This window comes from Oryzias latipes, chromosome 11 (assembly GCF_002234675.1).
Source record: "Oryzias latipes chromosome 11, ASM223467v1".
NCBI lineage: Eukaryota > Metazoa > Chordata > Actinopteri > Beloniformes > Adrianichthyidae > Oryzias > Oryzias latipes.
This window is the reverse complement of record NC_019869.2, coordinates 17,760,988-17,781,296: the sequence shown is the minus strand read 5'-3', so window position 1 is coordinate 17,781,296 and position 20,309 is coordinate 17,760,988. Positions and strand designations below refer to the sequence as shown.

At 38.8% G+C, this 20,309-nt stretch overlaps 1 protein-coding gene across 1 annotated transcript; it reads right to left on the bottom strand.

The window, feature by feature from the left end:
- Positions 1 to 1,732: 1,732 nt before the first annotated feature.
- Positions 1,733 to 19,880, bottom strand: LOC101161737 (immunoglobulin superfamily DCC subclass member 3). Its single transcript, XM_004074293.4, has 14 exons — positions 19,305 to 19,880; positions 14,557 to 14,862; positions 13,457 to 13,601; positions 12,970 to 13,100; positions 11,459 to 11,596; positions 11,225 to 11,383; positions 8,908 to 9,073; positions 7,945 to 8,195; positions 7,701 to 7,865; positions 7,348 to 7,536; positions 6,433 to 6,546; positions 5,488 to 5,611; positions 5,280 to 5,394; positions 1,733 to 4,389 (listed from the first exon to the last, which is right to left on the bottom strand). The coding sequence occupies exons 1-14, from the start codon at positions 19,351 to 19,353 to the stop codon at positions 4,321 to 4,323; spliced, it is 2,121 nt and encodes a 706-aa protein (XP_004074341.1). The 5' UTR covers positions 19,354 to 19,880; the 3' UTR covers positions 1,733 to 4,320.
- Between the last annotated feature and the right edge of the window lie 429 nt (positions 19,881 to 20,309).

The window sequence follows — 20,309 nt, the reverse complement described above, 5'->3', positions numbered from 1 at the left end:
AGACAGCACAAACAAGCTATTGTCCTCACAGTTTCTCCTCATCCTCCCTTTTTACTTTTTGTGTGTTCTGGTGTTTGTGCTCTGGCAAATGTCTGTGGGAACATCAGAGAGATCTGACACTTGAAGCTTTATGACCTTCAAGTATCCAGCCTGCAACAGCATGTGGGTGGGTTTTTCACACCATAGATCCCCAGACCATCTTTTGAATATGTAAATGTCAGGTATATATACCAAGCCCTGTTCTGAGTGTCTTTGTTCAGACCTGGTTCAGACCTTGTGATCCTGTTCTTCTGTCTGTAACCTTTGCGTACAAATCTGTGCTGTTTTGTGCGGAGTAAATCTACACTGAAGCTAAGTAGCTGTCTCTGAGTCTTATTCATTATTTCTGTGTGCTGGAAACTGAAAGGGGAAACGAACCAACCTAACTATTTTTATTATTACAGTCCTTTCTAGAAAATCCAGTTTCCTCACAACGTATCATCCAGTTAGTTCATTTACAGTGCTGAGGAGCTGATCTTTACCAGACTTTCAGGTGTTTAGTGCTCTGGATTAGAACATGCTGACCTTGTCACAGACACTCTCAAAAAATGTAGATGTTATACATAAATGACAAGAGGATTGAAGATTAAAAAGATCTGTCAATATAGCTATACATAAGAGGATTGTTCTTGTGAATTTTAGTGGATATCGACAAGAAATTACAGCAATTAAAAGTCTTCAAAGACCCACTTTGATGAAAATCCTGTTTCTGGTGTTTTGAACATGTTATTGTGGCATCTTTCTGATTATGGAGGACGTATAAATAAATGTATATGTCCTCCATCATATGTCAATAAATCAAATATAATGATATATAAATATTTAAGATGATTAAATATGATAGATCATATATCACTAAATTATACATATTTATAAATAAATTAAGCCTAAAATTGCATTTCTGAGTATTTCTTTATTCAAATCCTTGTGAATCAGGATAAGATGAAAAGATGCCATTGGAAAAAATAGTGTACTTGTGACAGAAACTGTGCTGGGCAGGCTACAAGCTCCCTGCTCTGCTGCACAACATGGAGGGGAAGAGGGGTGGGATTGCTCTGCAAAAACGATCCGGCCCACAACTCAGTGGCAAATTTCTAATGAACTGCTGCCGATCTGCAGAAACTATGTCTTAGGAAATGAGACTGTTTTTCTTAAATCATTTTTTAACTTAGCTAAAGATGACACAACCATATAAATTAAAGGAAAAATGAAACACTTTAACAATAGGTAAAAAGAGGATTGGAGTGAGGGCTGCACGGTGGCGCAGTGGTTAGCCCTCTTGCCCCAGCTCAAGTGCCGGCTGGGGGACCCGAAACAGACCAACAGGGGACCTTTCTGTGTGGCGTTTGCATCTTCTCCCTGTGCATGCATGGTTTTTCTTCCTCCCACCGTCCAGAAACATGTTTCATAGGTTAGTTGGTTACTGTAAATTGTCCCTATAGGTGTGCATGGGTGTGAGTGATTGTGGCCATGTGGCAAACTGGTGACCTGTCCAGGGTTTACCCTGCCTTTGCCCTGTGACCCCAGAAGGAATAAAACAAGTTTAAAAGATGAAGGAATGATGGGAGTGAAACTTTAAGATATATTTATATTCAGTATATTTATAGAATTATTATTTTTAATGTTGTCATGAGGTCTTATACAAAATATGAGGAAAAATGTCAAACCAGGCAAAACAAAACACAAGTTGAACTTAAGCTAAATCTCTTTATTTGGTTTTAGGCTTGAGAGGAAAAAGACAGTGTGCAGTTCAGAGATAAATATAGAGAAAAAATATGGTAAGTTTGATGTTTTTTTCCTGTAAATAATCTTTTCCACTAGTAAAACAACATCTTTAGAAAACATGTTAAGCTTACAAGTTGTTTATGAGAATCTGTTCTGCAATCACTGTTTTTTCTTTCATTTAAAGCTTCAGTAAAAATTTGGGATACAACAGGAGAGGGAAATCTAGATTTAAATTTGGCTACAATTTTCTACTTTCTCTTTCTTTAAAAAATGTTTTTTTTCTATTGGCAATCTGTTTAAAGCAAAAAGGGAATATTGCTTAAAAAAGCTTCAGTTCCCAAACTAACGTTTTTTTTTAGCCATTTTCACCAAGTGGTACAGAGCCAGTAAAAATAATTATAAAATCAGAATTTAAAAGTCTGTATGTTATGACAGAAAGAAGGGTAACATCCACACCACATGGGAAAAACACATGTGGACGCTTTGATGTACTCCAATGCTCACTATCATCTACAACCTGTGCTTTTGTCATTTAATTTTACAAATTGTTCCAGATTTTTTGGTAACACAGCACTGCAATTCCACAGCAAATAAACAAAATGTTCTGAACCAAACTGAACTGTATCACTCAGTGGACATGTGGCTCTGATCGCGTCACAAAACAATCCTACAAGTCATTTTCACAGCATCTGTAGAAGGAACATGTTTAAACAGTTACAGGCATCAGGACTGACAAATCTAAGAATAAAGACAATAATAACAATCATTTCAGTTGCTTACATTGTTTGGGCAATATGTGTGCCCACCAAGCTCAGCAAAGGACTCGGAGAAATCAAACTAAATCAACAAATGCATTCCGTTAGAATTACAAGTTTGACCTTTAAACGTGTCATTATACACAAATGTAACTGTAAAACAAAAATAATAAATACACTTTCTTGTTTGGGCAAGGATTTTTGTATGGAGAGAAAATACTTCAACAAACAAAGTAGTTAGTATTTTGGTTTTGTTGTTTAGTTTAGGACTCTTTGGAGTCTGCAAAAAGCTCAGACTGTCATTATGTAGGTTTTTCTACGTGCCTTTGCAGGGTTTACCTGCAGGTTTCTATCCACCCACACCATTCTATTCACACACATGTTTCTTCCTTTGGTTATGAGGCTTCTTCAATGAATATTAAAACTATACAGTTATTTGGTTAAATTTGTCTGTGTAGCTAAATATTTGGCAAAGATCCTGTTATTTCAAAAGGATAGTTTGTTTTTATTTAGTTCTTAAAAGTGAATGGAAAAAAAAGTAATGGACCTAGAATGCTGTCCATACTACAGGGCTTGAACAGATTCTTGGGAAAACTGGGAGCCAAATCATAATGAAATTCTTTTGGTTTAAGGCCAGTTAAAGCACTTCAGGCTTGAGGAAGCCTGTTCAATAAGGAACTCTTTGATGACTATGTCTTAAGCTAAAAGGCAACAGAAAGACATGCATTAAAGATCATTCAGCTTAGTTTTCATAGAACAGTTTGGAAAGACGAACAGCTTTTGTGCTCCTGCGTTTTGGTACATTCCCCAATAAACTTCATTGGCAGCTCGACCGAGGTTCCTTTGACGGTCCTTCCTGGGCCAGAAGGTTTCTATAAGTGAAGAGGTTCATAGTTTTTACAGTGCACTCTTTGTGATCCATCCTTTCCAGGCTTCAGACATCGTCAGAAATGTTTTCTGTAGAAAAACAGCTGGTGTGAAGGTGACACCAAATGCTGGTTTTTGGTTTCTTTGACGTTGAATTGGAAGCGCTGAAGACTTTCATCATGTCGTAGATCTTTGAAAAAAGGCTCCGACTTGTGACCAAATCCAGGATTGGTTCTCCTGCTTTCGGTCATCCTAGCTTTTTTTCAAACAAGCTCGGGTCGTGTCTGGCACTGACTGTCACTGGTCAAGGAAAGGTTCTTTAAAAAACAGGGGGGGGATTTTTGGTTTTGCAGACAGGCACAAGCAGCATTGTTAGGTTTATATACGTCTCAGCTGTAGCTCAGAGACAGAAGAGGTAGAGGTCGGTTTTTTTTGAGGATAAAAACAGTTATGAAAAGTAGCTAAGCGTCGCATGGCTGTTGGAATAGTTCTCACAATGGCTGCAACGACAGATTACACGGAATATTCCAGCCAGGTGCAAATGTTTGGCTTCTGTAAACCATTGAATACAGTGAGGCATCCCCATCAGTGGTCTGAGTGATGAAACATTTTGGTTATGGAATGAACACCCAACTGAAAAACGGGCACTTCTTTGGGGTACATGCTTAAAGACTCCGCAGTCCGGAGTGGCAATGCTTTTGAACTGCTTTTTTCCACATGCACAAATCCATGTACACAGGCACTAAAGGCAGTAAGCTTTGGTTTGAGTAAAAGCAGAAGGATGAGCTCAGTGAGTGTGAAACCAGAGTATTACTGTAGCAACAACAGCCTTTGGAGTATTTTGTTTGCGGGGGACAGACCTGAGTTTACCAAGAGGAATCTAGGCTGATGGGGGAAGGAAAAAAGGGATTTGGTTGTTGATCGTTGACCAGTGTCAGCCGTTACTCGTGCCAGACCGAGGATGCTGCACAGTCACAACCTGGCAATGTGCTGACTGAATCATCTGTGAACAGGGAGAGAAGCACAAAAACAGGCAGTTTTAGTGCTGGTAGAGTAATTTAAAGCAGATCTTACACTTAAATTAATTAAATCAAGTTTCCATTTTTACTGTTATTACATTATTTATCAGTTAACCTTTAAAACTTAGTTGCAAACACACGACTCATTTTATCTAAAGGCAGTGTCAGACAGCCACTATGTACACTTTGGCCATATTCCACGAATGAAAATTGGTCATACGTTAATTAGCATGGAAAAAGTGAGAAAAGTTGTGATCTTTACGTGAAATTTTCCCAGATGAATCGCAAATTAACTACATTAAAACCACAGAAGAGGTTTGAATAAACCACACAAAGAACACATAAATCAACGTAAAAGCCAAAATTCATTAGGGATTTGTGTATCAAATATGTCATTTTAACATGACATGTGCGCCGCACACGCAATAGATAAAAATTTAAACGGCTCAAAACTGGATTTACGTAAAGACCCATTGGACATCTGTGCATATCGACGAATGACATACGCAATAAACATTTTTGTATGTCATGAAAGGCTGAAGTTTCATAAGTGGGAAATGCGCACAATGTAAGAAGTAGCTGTGTGTCATGGCCTTAAGATGAAATATTGCATCACTTTGAATGTAATCTGGTTAAATGGTTGAGATGTGTGTGGTTTTAATCCCAATCTAACAAATTAAAAACTATTTTATACAGTTCAAAAACAATTGTGTTATTATACAAATACATAAGCTGTCATTTGAAGTCCACACGATGTTCTAGAAAGTGATTTCAGATACAGCAAACCCTGCATTGCTTACATCTAACAGAAAATAGTCTTTTCATGAAGACACAGGGAAGTGTTGTGTAGTTGTATTTTACATAAAACAGTTACCTGGGCCTCAGATTCCACCCGGGAACAGTTTGCTCCATCTTTAGGACTGTCGCTGGGCCCTGCATTGGTTCTTGGAACAGACCAGCTGTCCTGGCTACCTTTACTGCAGAACAGACTGCAACACATTCAGCACAACAGTATGTTGTTTAAATAAACTCTATGGTTCGTTTTGCAGAGAGAGCATGGTTGGATGTTCAGGTGCACTGACCTATGGCGGTATCCAAGCAAGAGGAAAACAACACAGAAGATGATGCAGGCGGTGCCAATGTAGATCCCAATGACAGCACTGCCCAGAGAGGTCTCTGCATCCCCACACTGGCACAGACTGTTTCCTTTTGAAGATGAAAAGATGAATGATCAGAAATCTTTAAATACAACTGTACCTTGGTCTTTTACCACAACTATGGCTATTAAACATCTATGGTACCCCAATAGAAAAAAAGGAAGTTGGAGGGAATGATTGGTGTTTTCATTAGAAAATGACTGTTTATTGCTTGAGCAGTGTGGCTTTTTATGGAAGCTCCTGGTAACTGTTCTTCCCATGGGGCTTAAGTGAGCCAAGGTAAAACTAGAAACACTCTTATTACAATTCTGTGCTGTTGAAGCACAACTATTAAAGTGTCTGCATGACTTCTTGTCTTCCTGTTCAGCCTCTGCAATGGTGTCCCTGAGACAATCTAGTTCATTATAGTAGAGTGTAAGATGTTGACAAAAATGCTGTAACTGAGTGGTTGGCATAGTATGGGTTGGAAGTCCAAGATCAAGTTGGAAGACACCACCAAAGGTAGTAGAGAATTTACCAAGCCAAGATCCTGTTGGACTTGAAGATACAGGCCGACCAAAATGGTAATGGTTAACACATCATACATAGTAGAGCTGGTGATGGATGCAGAAATGTGATGGCAACATCAACATCAGCAACAGATACTCCAAAGAACCCTAAAGCTCCCAGGCCACTGATGGAGGACCCAGACTTGAAAGGAATCATACTTCTCACAGAATGAGTGATAAATAAATGCAGTACTTTTAAAACATATATATAACAAGTGAAAAACTGTTTGAGGTAATTTTTACAATAAGAGATATGTTGCCACTTTTGTCAGTTTTTTATTCTTTCAAGTCATAAAATTCTACTTTTTTTAATCAGACTCACCAGATCTTGGGTCACTCATGCCATGTTCTGCAAGGGACACCAGTCTTTTTGAACAGTCACTCTCTCCGTTTCCATTGTAGGCCACCAGTTTGATCTCATACACAGCACCTGGTTCTGTAATGTTGGGCACAAAGCACAAAGCAGTGGTATTTGATTGTGCGGTCAAACAAAATCTCAATGATTTATTCAATGGTTTTCTGAAATGATTTAATGAAATCCTGATGTTTCCCCAAACTAGTCTGTGTTCTTCAAAAACAAGTTTGAACATCCTCAAATAAAGTAATTTACTTTGTATGATTGTGTTCTTCAAAGTAGATCTGTAGTTTTGTAATTTCCTTGGTAAATTTCTAACAAACTGCTGTGAATATTAGTTCCTAAAATAAATGTGTCTCTTGAAAATCATAATCATCTAAAAAACAATGAAGTGTCATTCTCTATTTGTGTAAACAGACTTATGCCAAAACAGTTAGACTTGCTTAAGGAGCATAAGTGTATCAGCAGAATATATTGTCAGCCGAGAAATCTTTCCTATTTGAATATTTAGATCCAAAAATAAATGAATCACACATTTAGAGCTTTTACTTACAGCCAGCCCACAAAATTATTAAAAATATATTAATAAAGCAAAAAATAGAAACAATTTTTACAAGGTTATTCATGATTTTTAAAATCATCTTTTTTTTGTTCCCTAATTTGCTCAAAAAGCCTTAAATCCTTACCAAAGATATACTTTTTAATGGTGCCAGTAATGTAAAAGGCCAGATGTAGAGAAAATTACACATGGTTAGGGTTTCAACTCCCAACCACAGCAGTGACTGTGTCCTTGAGCAAGACACCAGACCTCACATTGCTCTCAGTTGTAAGTCTCTTTTAAAAAACAAAAGCATCACCACGTATAATTCAAAGCAGACTTACCGAGGTTATAGATGGTGTGGGCATTAATGTGACTTGGGAACTGAATTGTGTCCTGGAAGTCGGCGTGAGGGACCCTGCGGTAGGACAGCCTGAACCCTTCAGCTTTACCAGGCTTACTGGGGAGTTCCCAGAAAACCTGCACAGTGCTGGAGTTCAACACCTTGGTAAAGTAGGTAGGCGCAGGAGGAACTAAAAGAAGAGGTAATAGAAAGTATAGTTAATGTGAATAGACTAGATTTACAAGAACTAGCGTTTTATGGTCTTTACATAAATTTAAATGACTGAAAAGTGTAGAATAAAAACATGTTTTTCTAAAGGAAAACACATTTCTCATGCGGTTGTGTTGCCCTTACTGCCTCCTAGTGTTGTGGCAACCACAGTGTTGGACTGCTGGCTGGCTCCTAATGAGGAGTAGGACTTCAGGTAGAGGGAGTAGGTGGTGGCTGGCTCCAGGTTGCTGACGACATACTGGAAGGTCCCTTTGCTTATAGCCTCCTGCAGCTCCATGCTTTCAGGCTCTAGATCACACACACACAAAGACACATAGCTGTGTGCAGTCACACACAAAGGACGTTTCTCTGCTGTTCTGAGACTCACCACCAATCTTGCAGATGTGCAGGACATATCCGATGATGGTGTCCATGTCACTGGCGGGAGGATGGTTCCATGTGAGTTGCAGAGTGCTGGTGGAAAGGCCGCTCGCTGTGAACCCCTGAGGAGCGGCGGGTAAGTCTTTAGTTTGGGTTACAGCCAGGCGGGCGCTGGCCTGGTTGGTTCCGGCACTGTTTTCTGCAATGCACTGGTAAATGGCCTCGTCCTCTGACATGATCTGGGTCAGGGCCAAAGTGCTGCAATGACAACATTCACAGAAACACTATGATTATACCAAAGCTTGTGAAAAACCAGAAGTTCTTAAAGACCGACTCTGACTAAAATCATGTTTTTGAAGATCTTTTTACCATGTTCTTGTGGCATTTTTCTTATGATTGAGGATATAAATAAAAATAGGCCAACCTGAGTATTTCTCCATTAAAATCATTGTGAATCAGGGTCAGACAAAAACGCATTTTGAGAAAGCTTGACATAGAATGAAGCCACAAGCTCCCGGCTTTGCTCCATTTACATGCATCGGCTTATAGTTTTAATTTTAATTTTTTTATTTTATAATTTTCGTTATTTGAGCTGGTATCTGACTCTAAACTGTGTTGCTGGATAGCTCCAATATTGCTCGCCATTTTTGTTGCACCAGTAATGTTAGGTTGGGGTTGTGAGGGGCTGTAAACAGGTAGGGAGCCTTTAAATAGATGGATGACATTGGTTACTCTGCACCGGGGATCCCACCCACAAGAAGTGAATATTTAAAAAAAATAGTACTGCAGTTCTCCAGAAACTATGTCCTAGAAAACAACACAGGTAGAGGTAAAAACGGCATACTCATCATTAAAAGATCTCTGGGAATACTTCTACAATAGATCAAAAGATGATCAGCGTGGGATTTAAAAAAAGGTAGCAGTAACAGTGCACAGGTCATTGCTCTTGTTTGAAGTCATCTTATCTTACCTGTTATTATTTGTCAGCTTAACGTTCTGCCCAGGCGTCAGGATTTTGCCGTTCTTCAGCCAGATGAGATGGGGGTCTGGGACTCCTTGGGCCACACAAGTGAACACCGCACTGCTCCCTGCTGGCCTGGAAACGGACTGTGGCCACTGTACAAACTCCGGTGGGGCTTCACAGAAAAGTAAAAAGCCAAATGTCAGTCTGTTTTCAGGGTCACAGACCTATTACCGTCGCCAAAATAAAGGTCTTGTAAAAATGTTGGAAGCATTGTTTCTAGTTGGGAATGTTTTTTTTTTTCCAGCTGTTCAGTTGGGTTGCATTTTTAGAAATGTACTTGTACTTGCAAATTATTGCATTCAGTTACTGCAAAGTCAATCAGAATACCGTTCATAACTTTAACACTTGGAAATATCCTTTTTTGGTGGGGGGGAGGGTCATCAAAACAACAACACGCACACCAGCTGACCCCCACTGCCCCCTCAACAACCAAGTTCAGCATTTGAAGAACACCAGAAATATATTGGCTCTCAGCACCAGAAGGCCTCAGCCACCCCTCCCCCCTCCCCTGCATCTAATTGTGCATCTAATTGATCTATTGACCTCCACCCTGCCTCTCACTCATCCTACTTTGAATAAGTTAGGACTTCCACCGCTGTGAACAAAGGAGGTCTCGCAGCTGAATCGATTTCGCCAAAAGTATTCAGCAAAAGAGAATGGATAAGTCATCACACTTTTAATTTACATGTTTAGGGTTCAAATAGAGAGTAAATTGATACTGAATTTCTCAAGCTAGGATCAATAAAGTGTCTTTATCTTATATTATCTAAGTTGTAGGAAGAAAACATCTGAACTGGTCTTTGTTTGTGACTAAATCTAGGAAATGGATCACAACATTTTTGGTTTTCCAAATCATATTTGTCCCCCTGAGTCTTCAAAAACCTGATTTGAGGCTCAAAAATGATCTTCACATCAAGTGTGGATGGATCCAGCTGAGAAACGCCTAGCAAGCACTGGAACAATTAGTCATTTCTACACCCAGGGCTTTCATTACCTTCACTTAATAGTTACAGCATTTGCTTTAGGGAAACTTTACGGTTCAGGGGTTTGATTTCAAATATGTTGGGTTTTTTTTCTACTTGAAACACTAAGAAATAAAATGAAGTGAGGATGAGAAAAAGGAATAGAGATGAGAGATTATTCCGCACATACGCTGAGCCCCTTTCCATGATGACAGCCGAGCCCCACTGCTTCGATCTTGACCTTTGCACACAGACCACACCCCATTTGTCTTTCACCTCCCTTTTTTATTACGGTGTCCTAACTCTAGGGACTCCCCTTCCTCCCTCTTTTCAGCCATTTGCACAGGCATCTGTCCCTAACCCTTCTGTCAGGGTCAAGGGGTTGCAGGTCAAAGCCCTGCACCATTCCCCCTGCAAGACAACCCCCACCTGCACAGTGCATTGACCATCTAGACATCCCCCATTTCATCTCTCCTTATGTGGACCTCACTTGCATTGTTTTGTATTATTTTGTCTTTAACTTGTATTAAATTTTTTGCACAAAAAAAGTGCTATATAGGTTAACACGACTCTACCAAGGTTCTTCTCTTTAGTCACACACTCACAAAAGAAGAAAAAATCAATGTGCTTAAATATTCTGAAAGCAGAACACATAGATTTATACACAAATATGGAAATGAAGGAAGAGCTTCAAACACTTAATTTCAAGATGAATTATGCTCTGCAGATTCAAAGATTTATGATTGATTATTACATTAATGCTGATACAGTTTTCGCTCTTTCAATGTGTTAATAAATTTGAGGATGCATTTTGCACACTTTTGAATAATGAAAGCACTTAGTATGGGTTGAGTGAGTGAACGCAAATCATTTTCATTACATGGAGCATTTTTAAATTCAGTTTAAAGGTTTTAGAAATAAACAGTGTTTTGAATTAAAATATAAAAGAAATATTGTCTTAGAGAGTATTTGCCTCACACAGGCCCCCAGAGTCTCTGACTTAACTAACAACCAAGGGCAAAGGTGAAAATAACACAAGGGGTTTAGTTGAAGACCTTCACCTTTTAAAGAAAATGTGCTTTAAATCTTTGTGACTGATATTCAGAAAGTCTGGCTTTGTCATCAATATTAAGAACAACTAAGAAATCTCTTAAAAGGATAAAAAATAATCTTGCATCTTTTGATCCAAGATGCTTTAACATCAACTTTTTGGGGCTTGGAGGGGATTTTAGAAGCACAGAGAAACTTTGTGTTTGTGGCATAAAAGCTGGGATGAGATACCACGGTCTGTGAGACCTTACCTTGAACAACCAGGCGTCCGACCGCCGTTCGCCGCATTCTAGTGCCCGGTCGATTGGCAGCACATACATACACGCCAGAGTGCTGCAGGGAAACGTCTGAGATCATCAGGTTACCTGTGCCTAAGACCTGGATGCCCTCCACACCAATTGAACGTCCATCTAACGGGCACAAAGAAATTGTTACAAAAGTCTTGCTTCAAACTCTTTATAAACAGTCTAGATGTTTTAATGTACCCAGCCTGCTCCATGAAACAATTGGCTTTGGATTTCCTGTGGCGATGCACTCCAGGATGGCTGTCTGGTGGACTGTGATGGTAAGATTTTGGGGCCCAGACAGAATGACTGGCTCCATGTAGGTTCTTGGAACTCCCCCTGCAGGAGTGGAGAAAAAATGTGAATTCAAGTAAAAGGCAGACATTTGGCTCATTTGGTAAAAGGTCAGTTTGTCCTTCGAAAAAACTGAAAAATTGTAACAAAAAAAACAAAACTAAGTAACTAGGTAATGCCAGCAGGTCTTTAAAAGGGTTCAGTATAAAGAAAACTCCCATAAAAACAGAGAGTTGAATCGGGACCTTAACAGGGTAAGATTCAAGAGAACAAAAACTCTGAAACTTGATAGTAGGAATGAGTTTTATGATGTTTAAATGGAAAACAATTAGCACTCGCTCAGCACGTCTAATATTGCGGTAAGTGGTGATCAAGTAGCAGATCAACACAAGTTAAATGAAGCATTTTGTCGAATTAGCAAAAGAGTAAATATTTAGTAGATTAAAAAAGGCTTGCAAAACAAAAAAAACCTGAACAAAATAACAAGAAAACCTTTCATATCATATCACAAAATTTCACAAAACATACTTTGTAAGAAGTCTGGGTCTATTTTGTTCCTAAAATTACCAATAAGTCCTGAATGATCTGAGAAATGTTCTCCGTAAAAAGTTTGGATCATGCTTAATAGCTGATTTGTGAGGTTTCAGCTTTAGGAAGAATGAGTTTTTACACAATATTGCTAATATTTGACTGATCTGCCTTTAAGAGCATGTGAAATCTATATTCACCTGTAATCTTCTGGCATAATTATGATGCCATCCTCACAATTGAATTAACTTTTCTGGAAAAGCTTTTAAAAAGTTTGGAAATGTTTGGCCATTCATCCAAAAAGCACGTTTATGAAGTTAAATAGCCGATGCTGGACGAAAAGATCCATGTTGAAGCTCCTATTCATCCCAAAAGTGCCCTATTGGCTAAAGGTCAGGACAGATTTTTCCACATTAAACTCACACATTTATGTCATTTTAGCCCCTGGTTTGCTTGTTGATATGCAGACATGTCGGAATAGGAATCCTCCAATTGTTCTTTCACAGAGAAGCATGGAACGGTCTAAAGAAACTCTGGGTACGCTAAATCAGAGGGACCTGAAAGCCTCAAGTTTGCGTCCTAACACCCCTCCCCAAAAAACTGAACTCTTAGCACAATGCACTCAAAAAAAACACCATTCTGCAACCATGTGCCAAATCTGGACTTCCCCATCAGAATCTCAGTTAATTCATTTGGTTTTAGATTTCAGGAAGGAAATGTGTGGGGTCAGGCCTAAACCGCAAAAGCAAAATGTGTTACATTGTTTCAAGAAAGTAATGTAGAAAAAGACAAGTGAAAGTGTTTCTCTGAATCAGCATCTACATTAGTCATGACTGCAGACGCACTGTGCTTTGCTTGTCCACAGACGATCCCAAATATGTGTCACCCACCCGTTACATTAAGCGTGGCCTCTTGGCTGTAGCGGGTGTTTGCAATGTTGGTGGCAACACAGCGAAACACTCCAGCGTCTGCCTGCTTCAAGCCCATCACCTGGAGGATTCCCATTGGAAGGAGTGTGTACCTGGACGACAAGGCCAATGTGACCGTAAGTATCCAAAAATGTAAGAGAATTACCAGAGGAGTGCAAGATCACAGATATTCATTCCCTGTAAGCACAACAAAAGTATTATTTTGTAGCAGGTCCTTTATAAGGTTTCTTTCATTCCTTTAACCAATCTATCTCATGATGCCTTCAGAACCATGCAAGGATTTTGAGTAATTAAGCAGTAGGGGAGCTAAGAAAAGTCTGTGAAAATTAAATTTTATTCTAACATTTTTTGTTGTTCCTAAGGAGACAACAAAATGACAATGACTTCAAAAAAAGTAGATAAAAAAGATGAAATTCATGGTTGTGTTATGTGTAAGGTTGATGTTAACCTGGTGTCAGAAGTATTTAACGGCAATCTGTCTTTCTCCCAGGTGATGTTGGCCTCAGGTACTCCGCTGATCTGACACTGGAACCGAGCGACGCCGCCCTCATCCACAGACATGGACTTTGGATGAGTGTGGAACTTTGGAAGAACTGGGAAGCAAAACAGGAAAGTGACATGTTTTTTTTTTTTTTAACACTAAACAGTTGTTTGAAATCTATCCATCTAAATATTTATCTTTATTTTTGAAAATTTGGAATACTTCTGACTGTTGTTCTATGTGTGGAAAATTTAGCCTAAAACAGCTTTGTCGCTTCTGGGACATCCACCTACCCCCCTGACTTCTAATAAATCAGTGCTCATAATCACTGTCTACAAATTAAAACATATCTCTGTGGCCATTGTTGTATGGCAACTTATAGATCACCTGGACCATTACCATTACTAGTGTTGGGGTGTTAATGGAATCACATGGTGGGGGTTTAGTCGAGTACTGCTGGTTTGTGCATACAAGACATTTTCTCTGGTCCAAAAAGATTTTCTTTAGTTTGAGAAGCTTAAATAATAATTATAGAGCAAGACAATGCTTTAAGTCAGGGGAACCCCTGCATAAAAATAGCACGGTTAAAGCCATTCTGTGTCTGTTCTACTTGTGTGTGTTGCCATTAAAGAACCACAAATATGATGGAAAAGCTTAACAGATGTGATAAGCATGAAGCATTTTGTTCTTTCAAAGCAAAGTACCGGTATATGTCATACTCACCATTACATAGAAAACTTTTATTTTAGCTGTAAAAAAAATTCTAATTATATATGTAGTAAATTGGTACTGGATAAAGTCTGCCTTTAAGAACCTTTCTGTGTATTTGCTGTTGATGCTGTGACCTCACTGCACCAAGCTATTCACATTTATTAAGGTTTTTTGTTTTTTTTCTGAATTTTTGTTTGCTGTTTTCAAAATATTGATCTGAAACAAAACCCTGACAAAAATCTAAATTTGAATCGAATTGTGGGGAAAGTAAATTGTATTCGTAGTAGTAATGTTTAAGAAGTGTTTACAGAAAAACATGTATTTTTCCCCCATTTGTAGTGTTGCTAGTGACTTACATGCCAATCGGACTTTGGCCTTGCGGCTGACCAGCAGACCATATCGGTTCTGAACGGCACAGTCATAGTCGCCCGCGTCCGTGTAGCCGCCGTCTCTGCGCTTCTGGAATCTTTGGATTAGCAGTGTTCCATTTTTTAGTATTTGAATCCGTTGGCTGTTGGGTATAGGCACACCATTTCTGTGCCATACAATCGAGACGGGTTCCTCGCCCTGCACCGCACAGTCGAGCATGAGGGGCCGATCCCTCACCGCAATCACATCACTGGGTTGCAGCAAGAATGTCAGATCTGAGGCCCAGCAGACACCTGCACATGGAAAAAAACAGTTAGGGAGATTTTTATTTTGTGTCATATTTTGATGCAAAATAGGGAGATCCAGTCACAGGGTTTCATTTTTATTAAAATCTAAGAGCTCAATCTCAATCTAAGAACACATTAAATATGTTTAAGTTCTGCAAACTGAAATGGTTCTTATTTTGTTTGTTTGCTTCTATTTTTTGAGTTGTCAGTCATTTCAGGTATTGTTTTTCCTTTGGCCAAACACAACTAAGTTAGACTCCAGCACCCCAAGTACTAATCAGGATGAAGAAGGTAAAAATGGTGGATAAACAAACGTTTTGGTACAATCCTTCGTATCCAAATAGACTATTTATCTTGCTTTTTCAGATAATCTTTTTTTTTTTGGTTCATTCATCTTAGTGACCTGTGTCTTCACAGGTCTGTAGAAAGAAATCAGATGTTTGAGACAAAGGTTCTGAATGTAAGGAAAGTTTAAAACTTCAATCCTTATGGACATTGGAGCTCTTATACTTTACAATGCCTCACAGACAATGGATACTTCACTGTGTTATTTATAAGCTGTTACCTGTTGTTCTTTATTTTCTTGTTTTTTGAGCTATGTTAACAAATCAATTTCACCATCGTGGGATCGATTCAAGTTATATATCAATCTGTTTTGTGCAAAATACATCAATGGACTAACATATGTAGACCAGGATTTTGTTGGAATCTTTGGAAGTAGAAGCGCACCTCCAAAGGCATTTTGCACACATCTGTTTACTCCCTATTATCTGATTTTTGCAGGCATGTAAGAAGTCTCACTCATAAGCCCTTTTAGCGTGTTGAAAGTTCAAATTTGTTGAGAACTATTCAACAGATCCAATTAAAGTAGTATTCTGAGCCACGAGGGCTGAGAAACATTAACATGCATGAGAAACTTGGTCAGTGGAAGGGAACAACAGCGTATATGCAGACGAGATCCTTCATGAGTGCTGCTGAGGTCAAGTTCGAAGAGCCCGCACCAAAGCAAGGGCCAACAAAGACAATGGTATTGTGACTATGCATATTTGCACCCACCCCTGAGCGACTTTTCGCTAGAACTGCCATCCTCCACCGTACGTGGTGGGGCACCATCTGCTCCTTCTTTACACATCCAGCTGACCCCTATTGCCTCTTTCCATCCTTTCAGTCCCATCTCCGAGGTGACTTTCCCATGCCACAGGACCTTTTCTTTTCCCCCCTTGTGTCCTCTCCTCCATGACCCAGGCGACACCCCCAGTCTTTTCCAGTTTTTGTCTGTGTTTTTTTGCTGATAGTGGCTTCAAATGCAAAGTGCCTTGAGCCACAACAATGGCTGCTTTGCCTCCCAGCTGTGCATTCGTGACAATCACCATTGGACTTGAACTTGCAGGATATTAATGTTGCAGAGAGGTTTTGTTTCTGTCGCCCCAAATTTTTCATTGTTGTTTGGTCACTTTTGGGATCCCCTTTTCAGTATATCTCATACATTTTTTGTGTCAAATTTTTTTATTTTGTAAAACTGTTTTAAAGATGAGCTGCAAAGCTTCAGCAAATGAACTTAAGCATTTTTTTACCTTTAGTTAGTCTGCTTTGAATATTTACTTTTTTGACTAATTGGCAAATAAACTCATAAACATCACCATTTTGGATTTTTAAATCTGCAAATTTATAAAATAATAAAAAGAAGAGAAGTCTCTTATATATTTGAAAAGTAATGTTTTCTAAAAGACATGAGCAAAACAGCAGTTTCTAAAACAAAGTTAGCTCAGAATCACAGCAGGAATTGAAGACCTTGCATGTGGCTGCTGATGTTCTGCTGATGTTCTTTGAAATGAAAATGAAAAAACAGATGTGTTTTACTTGTATAAAAGACTCAAGACTTGGGCTTCAAATCTGAAATAATGTATTGAAAAGGTAATAATAAATTTCATATTGCAAAAGGGTCAAGTGGCCAGACAAGATTCCACCAATTTGAGACACGAGCATCTGCTTCCTTTGTAATGAGGGTCATCCTACTCAGCAGATGCTGTCAGGAGAGACGACTGGACGACTGCTGCTAACCTGGCTGTGTTTAGGCTGATAAACCCCCAAACCCCGATTTGCTGACCAAATCATCAGTCTTTGTAATTAGATTCAGAGATCCTGAGGCGGAGGGGGGTGGGGGAATTTAGCACGATTCCTACCGATGATTGAAAAGAAATGTTCTGATGTGTCACAATAAGAGTGCTCAAAACATTGCTATGAAGGTTGGTGCAGATTTTTGTCTAGTTATATTGATTTTATGGTTTTGTATTCATTGTGGATTTTGGTTTCATATTTGTTGTTTTTGTGCCTCTTGAACACTCCTAGTTGACTCAATTGGCTTCTATTTAAGTTCAGTTCATTAGTATGTCTGAATCTGGTTTCTTTTTTCTCGTTGTCAGGTTTTCTTACTGCTTTATTATTTCATGTTTAGAAATTGACATTGTTAGTTTTCTCTTGTCCAACTCAAGTTTTTTCATTTGGTCTTTCAATTAATATTTGTGTTATTAAAGTTTTAAGACCTCCACCAATGACTACAACCTCTACCTTCACAACCACCATCCACAACTACTATTGCTCACAATTGCTGAGCTCTAAACAATGCAGATATGAGTTCAAACACCTGCCTATTTGTGTGAGAGAACTTATCATGATTTGCTTAGGTCCTTGTATCAAACAAATGCAACCAAAGATGAACCAAATGCACATTTGCAGCACTTAGATTAATGATTATTTGTAGTTCTGCAGATCTTAAATAAATAAAAGAGTTTTGAACGCTTTTGTTAGTTTCAGGAGTAAAGTTGTAAGGCTGTTCCAACTCTAGAATTTCAGTTGCTCACAATAACCCCCCACCCCCACCCCCACCCCACCCCTAGATTTTAAGCTCACAATTGACTGGCCTTTGCAGAGCATGGTAAACATTGCAGTTCCAATAACACCCCATTTTTCCCCCTGCTAATGGTTGTCTGAAACCAAACAAAATCATGAATTAAGCCACAGCAAAGTTAAAAAAAAGTCCAAATTTCCACCTGATTTTACTGGGCTAGTATTGTAAAGTCTGCTACACTAGAGAGAGAAGAGCTGTAACAATTGTCCATGTCTCTCTGTTCAGAAAACTGAAACTTACACCCAAATAACAAACAGATGAAAAAACCCACAAGGAATACTGTAGTTTTTAGGGAAGCTCAAAGCCTCTTGTACCATGTTGCACAGTTTTCTGGTTTCTTTGCAGTCATCTGCTGCAGCCTCATCATAGAGTGCTTCAAACAAACTGACAAAAAGGCAAGAAAGAGAGGTAACTATAGAAAGAAAAAGGTTACTTTACATTTGTAAGATAATAAATATCACACTTCCTCCTTTTTACCCAGTTATATATAATAATAATATAATTAACGTCATAATCTTGCTTAAATAGCTAAGAGTGTAATGTCACATCAATAAATAAAACTAAAAAACAATCAAATAAGATTCCGACATTTATGCTATAGGCCATTAGTGTGGATTTCCTGACAAGAACAACCACTGTGAATTCATTTCACTCCCTGCTGTGGATGATACCAAGAGCCACCGTTTTATCCATGAGTGGATGCCGGACACTCCATAGGAGGGTGTGAGCACGCTTGGGCAGCTGGAGGGGTTACCTTCTGGACACACACTTTTAAAAAGGTCTGAACCTGGGTGCAGACATAGGCCAGTGTTATGGAGATGAGTGTGTCAAGGTCAGGTCACAAAGGTCAAAGCAGATTTTGGGGAGCTATTGTGCACGTGCTGGCCACTACCCAACTCACACACACACACACACACAAACACACACACTCAGACAACTTGTTCTACCTTACAAAAGCACATCAGGTTATAGATCGTAACCAGTTTTTGTAGTCTAAGTTAAAGACAGAGCATCCAACATCTGCACTATCCCTCCCCCAGCGTTCAAAGTTGCCTTCACCTTTTTCCTTCACAATTATAGTTTGCAGCCCATTGTCAAATTAAACAAAATCATAATTCTTAACATTTTCTTAAATATCATAACTAAAAAAGTTCTCACTAGTTATTTCTGACTTACCCATTTAAAAATTACCATCAACACGCACGTCTCTCAGGTTTGCTGTCAACATGAAATCATCAAGAAATTGTGTGAACTGGACGTAGAGTTGATAAGATATTTGATGACCTCTGCAAAAAATCATCTGAGAAAGCTCTGGAGTTTACCAAAAGGGTCTTCCTCTCACACAAACCTTTAAAGATCTTCTCTTTAAAAGAAAACTTGACTTTTACCCAGAGCTGTGGTTCTACCTATCCAAAGCTGCAATCTGTACATTAATGGTACACAGAAATAGTCAAATTAACTGAAGATTTATGATATTAACGAAAGAAAATCTTGTTTTCCTTATAATAAACGCCGGAAACACAAGAGAAGCTTCACTTACTCAGGCAGTGGAAGGCTGACAAACACAGGAGGAAGATCACTGCCTTCATTTTGGTCTTGTTTCTTTCAGTTCCTTGAATTAAAGCTCAATACCATGAAGAAAAAAATCACAAAATAAAAGTAATCCAATGGAAAACAAATCGATATCCACCTACAATACCGAATCACTTGGGATAAAGCTCAAACTTAGTCATTAAAGCATTTTAGTTGCTATTTGGTTGAGCGTTGAGCTCAATGGTGGCTGCTGGTCATGACCCAATCTGCTTTCAGAAGAGAGTGAAGAAGACTTCTCTGGCTGGACAAGGCCTATTAGTCATTCGGCGTCATTGTTCTCAATGAATGATGGAAGACTGCTGGTAGGTTGGTCTCATGTGAGCCAATCCCAGCTCAGAAAACATGGAGGGACATGACCGTCATGATTGATATGCATGGTAAACAGAAAGCCTTCCCCCTTCTCTTTCATAATCCATGGCCCAGCTGTGGCCAGAGCGGACCACACTGCTCTCAACCCCACTGAAGGATGAACAGTTTTTGTCCAAGTCAAATTCATCTAGAAAATATTTCATAAAAAAAGGCCGTCTGTGAGTCTGACAAGATAGCCTCTTGGATTCTGTTTGGGCAGCAATTTTGCTAACTTTGCATGCTGTTGAGTTGTGTATTCATTTGCTTTCACTGTTTGCAACAAATTGTAAACAGTATCGATAGTAACCGAAATCCTCTAAGGCATGTGTACACTCTCACCCAAAAGTCAGAAACCTATATGTTTAGATATCTATATCTATAACTATATAGATATAAACATATATATAAATATTTATATACAGACATTCTATCTTCTCTTGTGAAAGTGATTGTGATTTTATCTTTGATCAATTCTTTAAATGTATAACCTTTTTGGTTTTTAGCATAGCTTTTTTACTCTTTTCTGGGCTGCAATTATATCATTATATTGTTTTTTTACATCCAAAATAAAGATGTTTAAGTTTATTTGTTTAACATTTAAGCA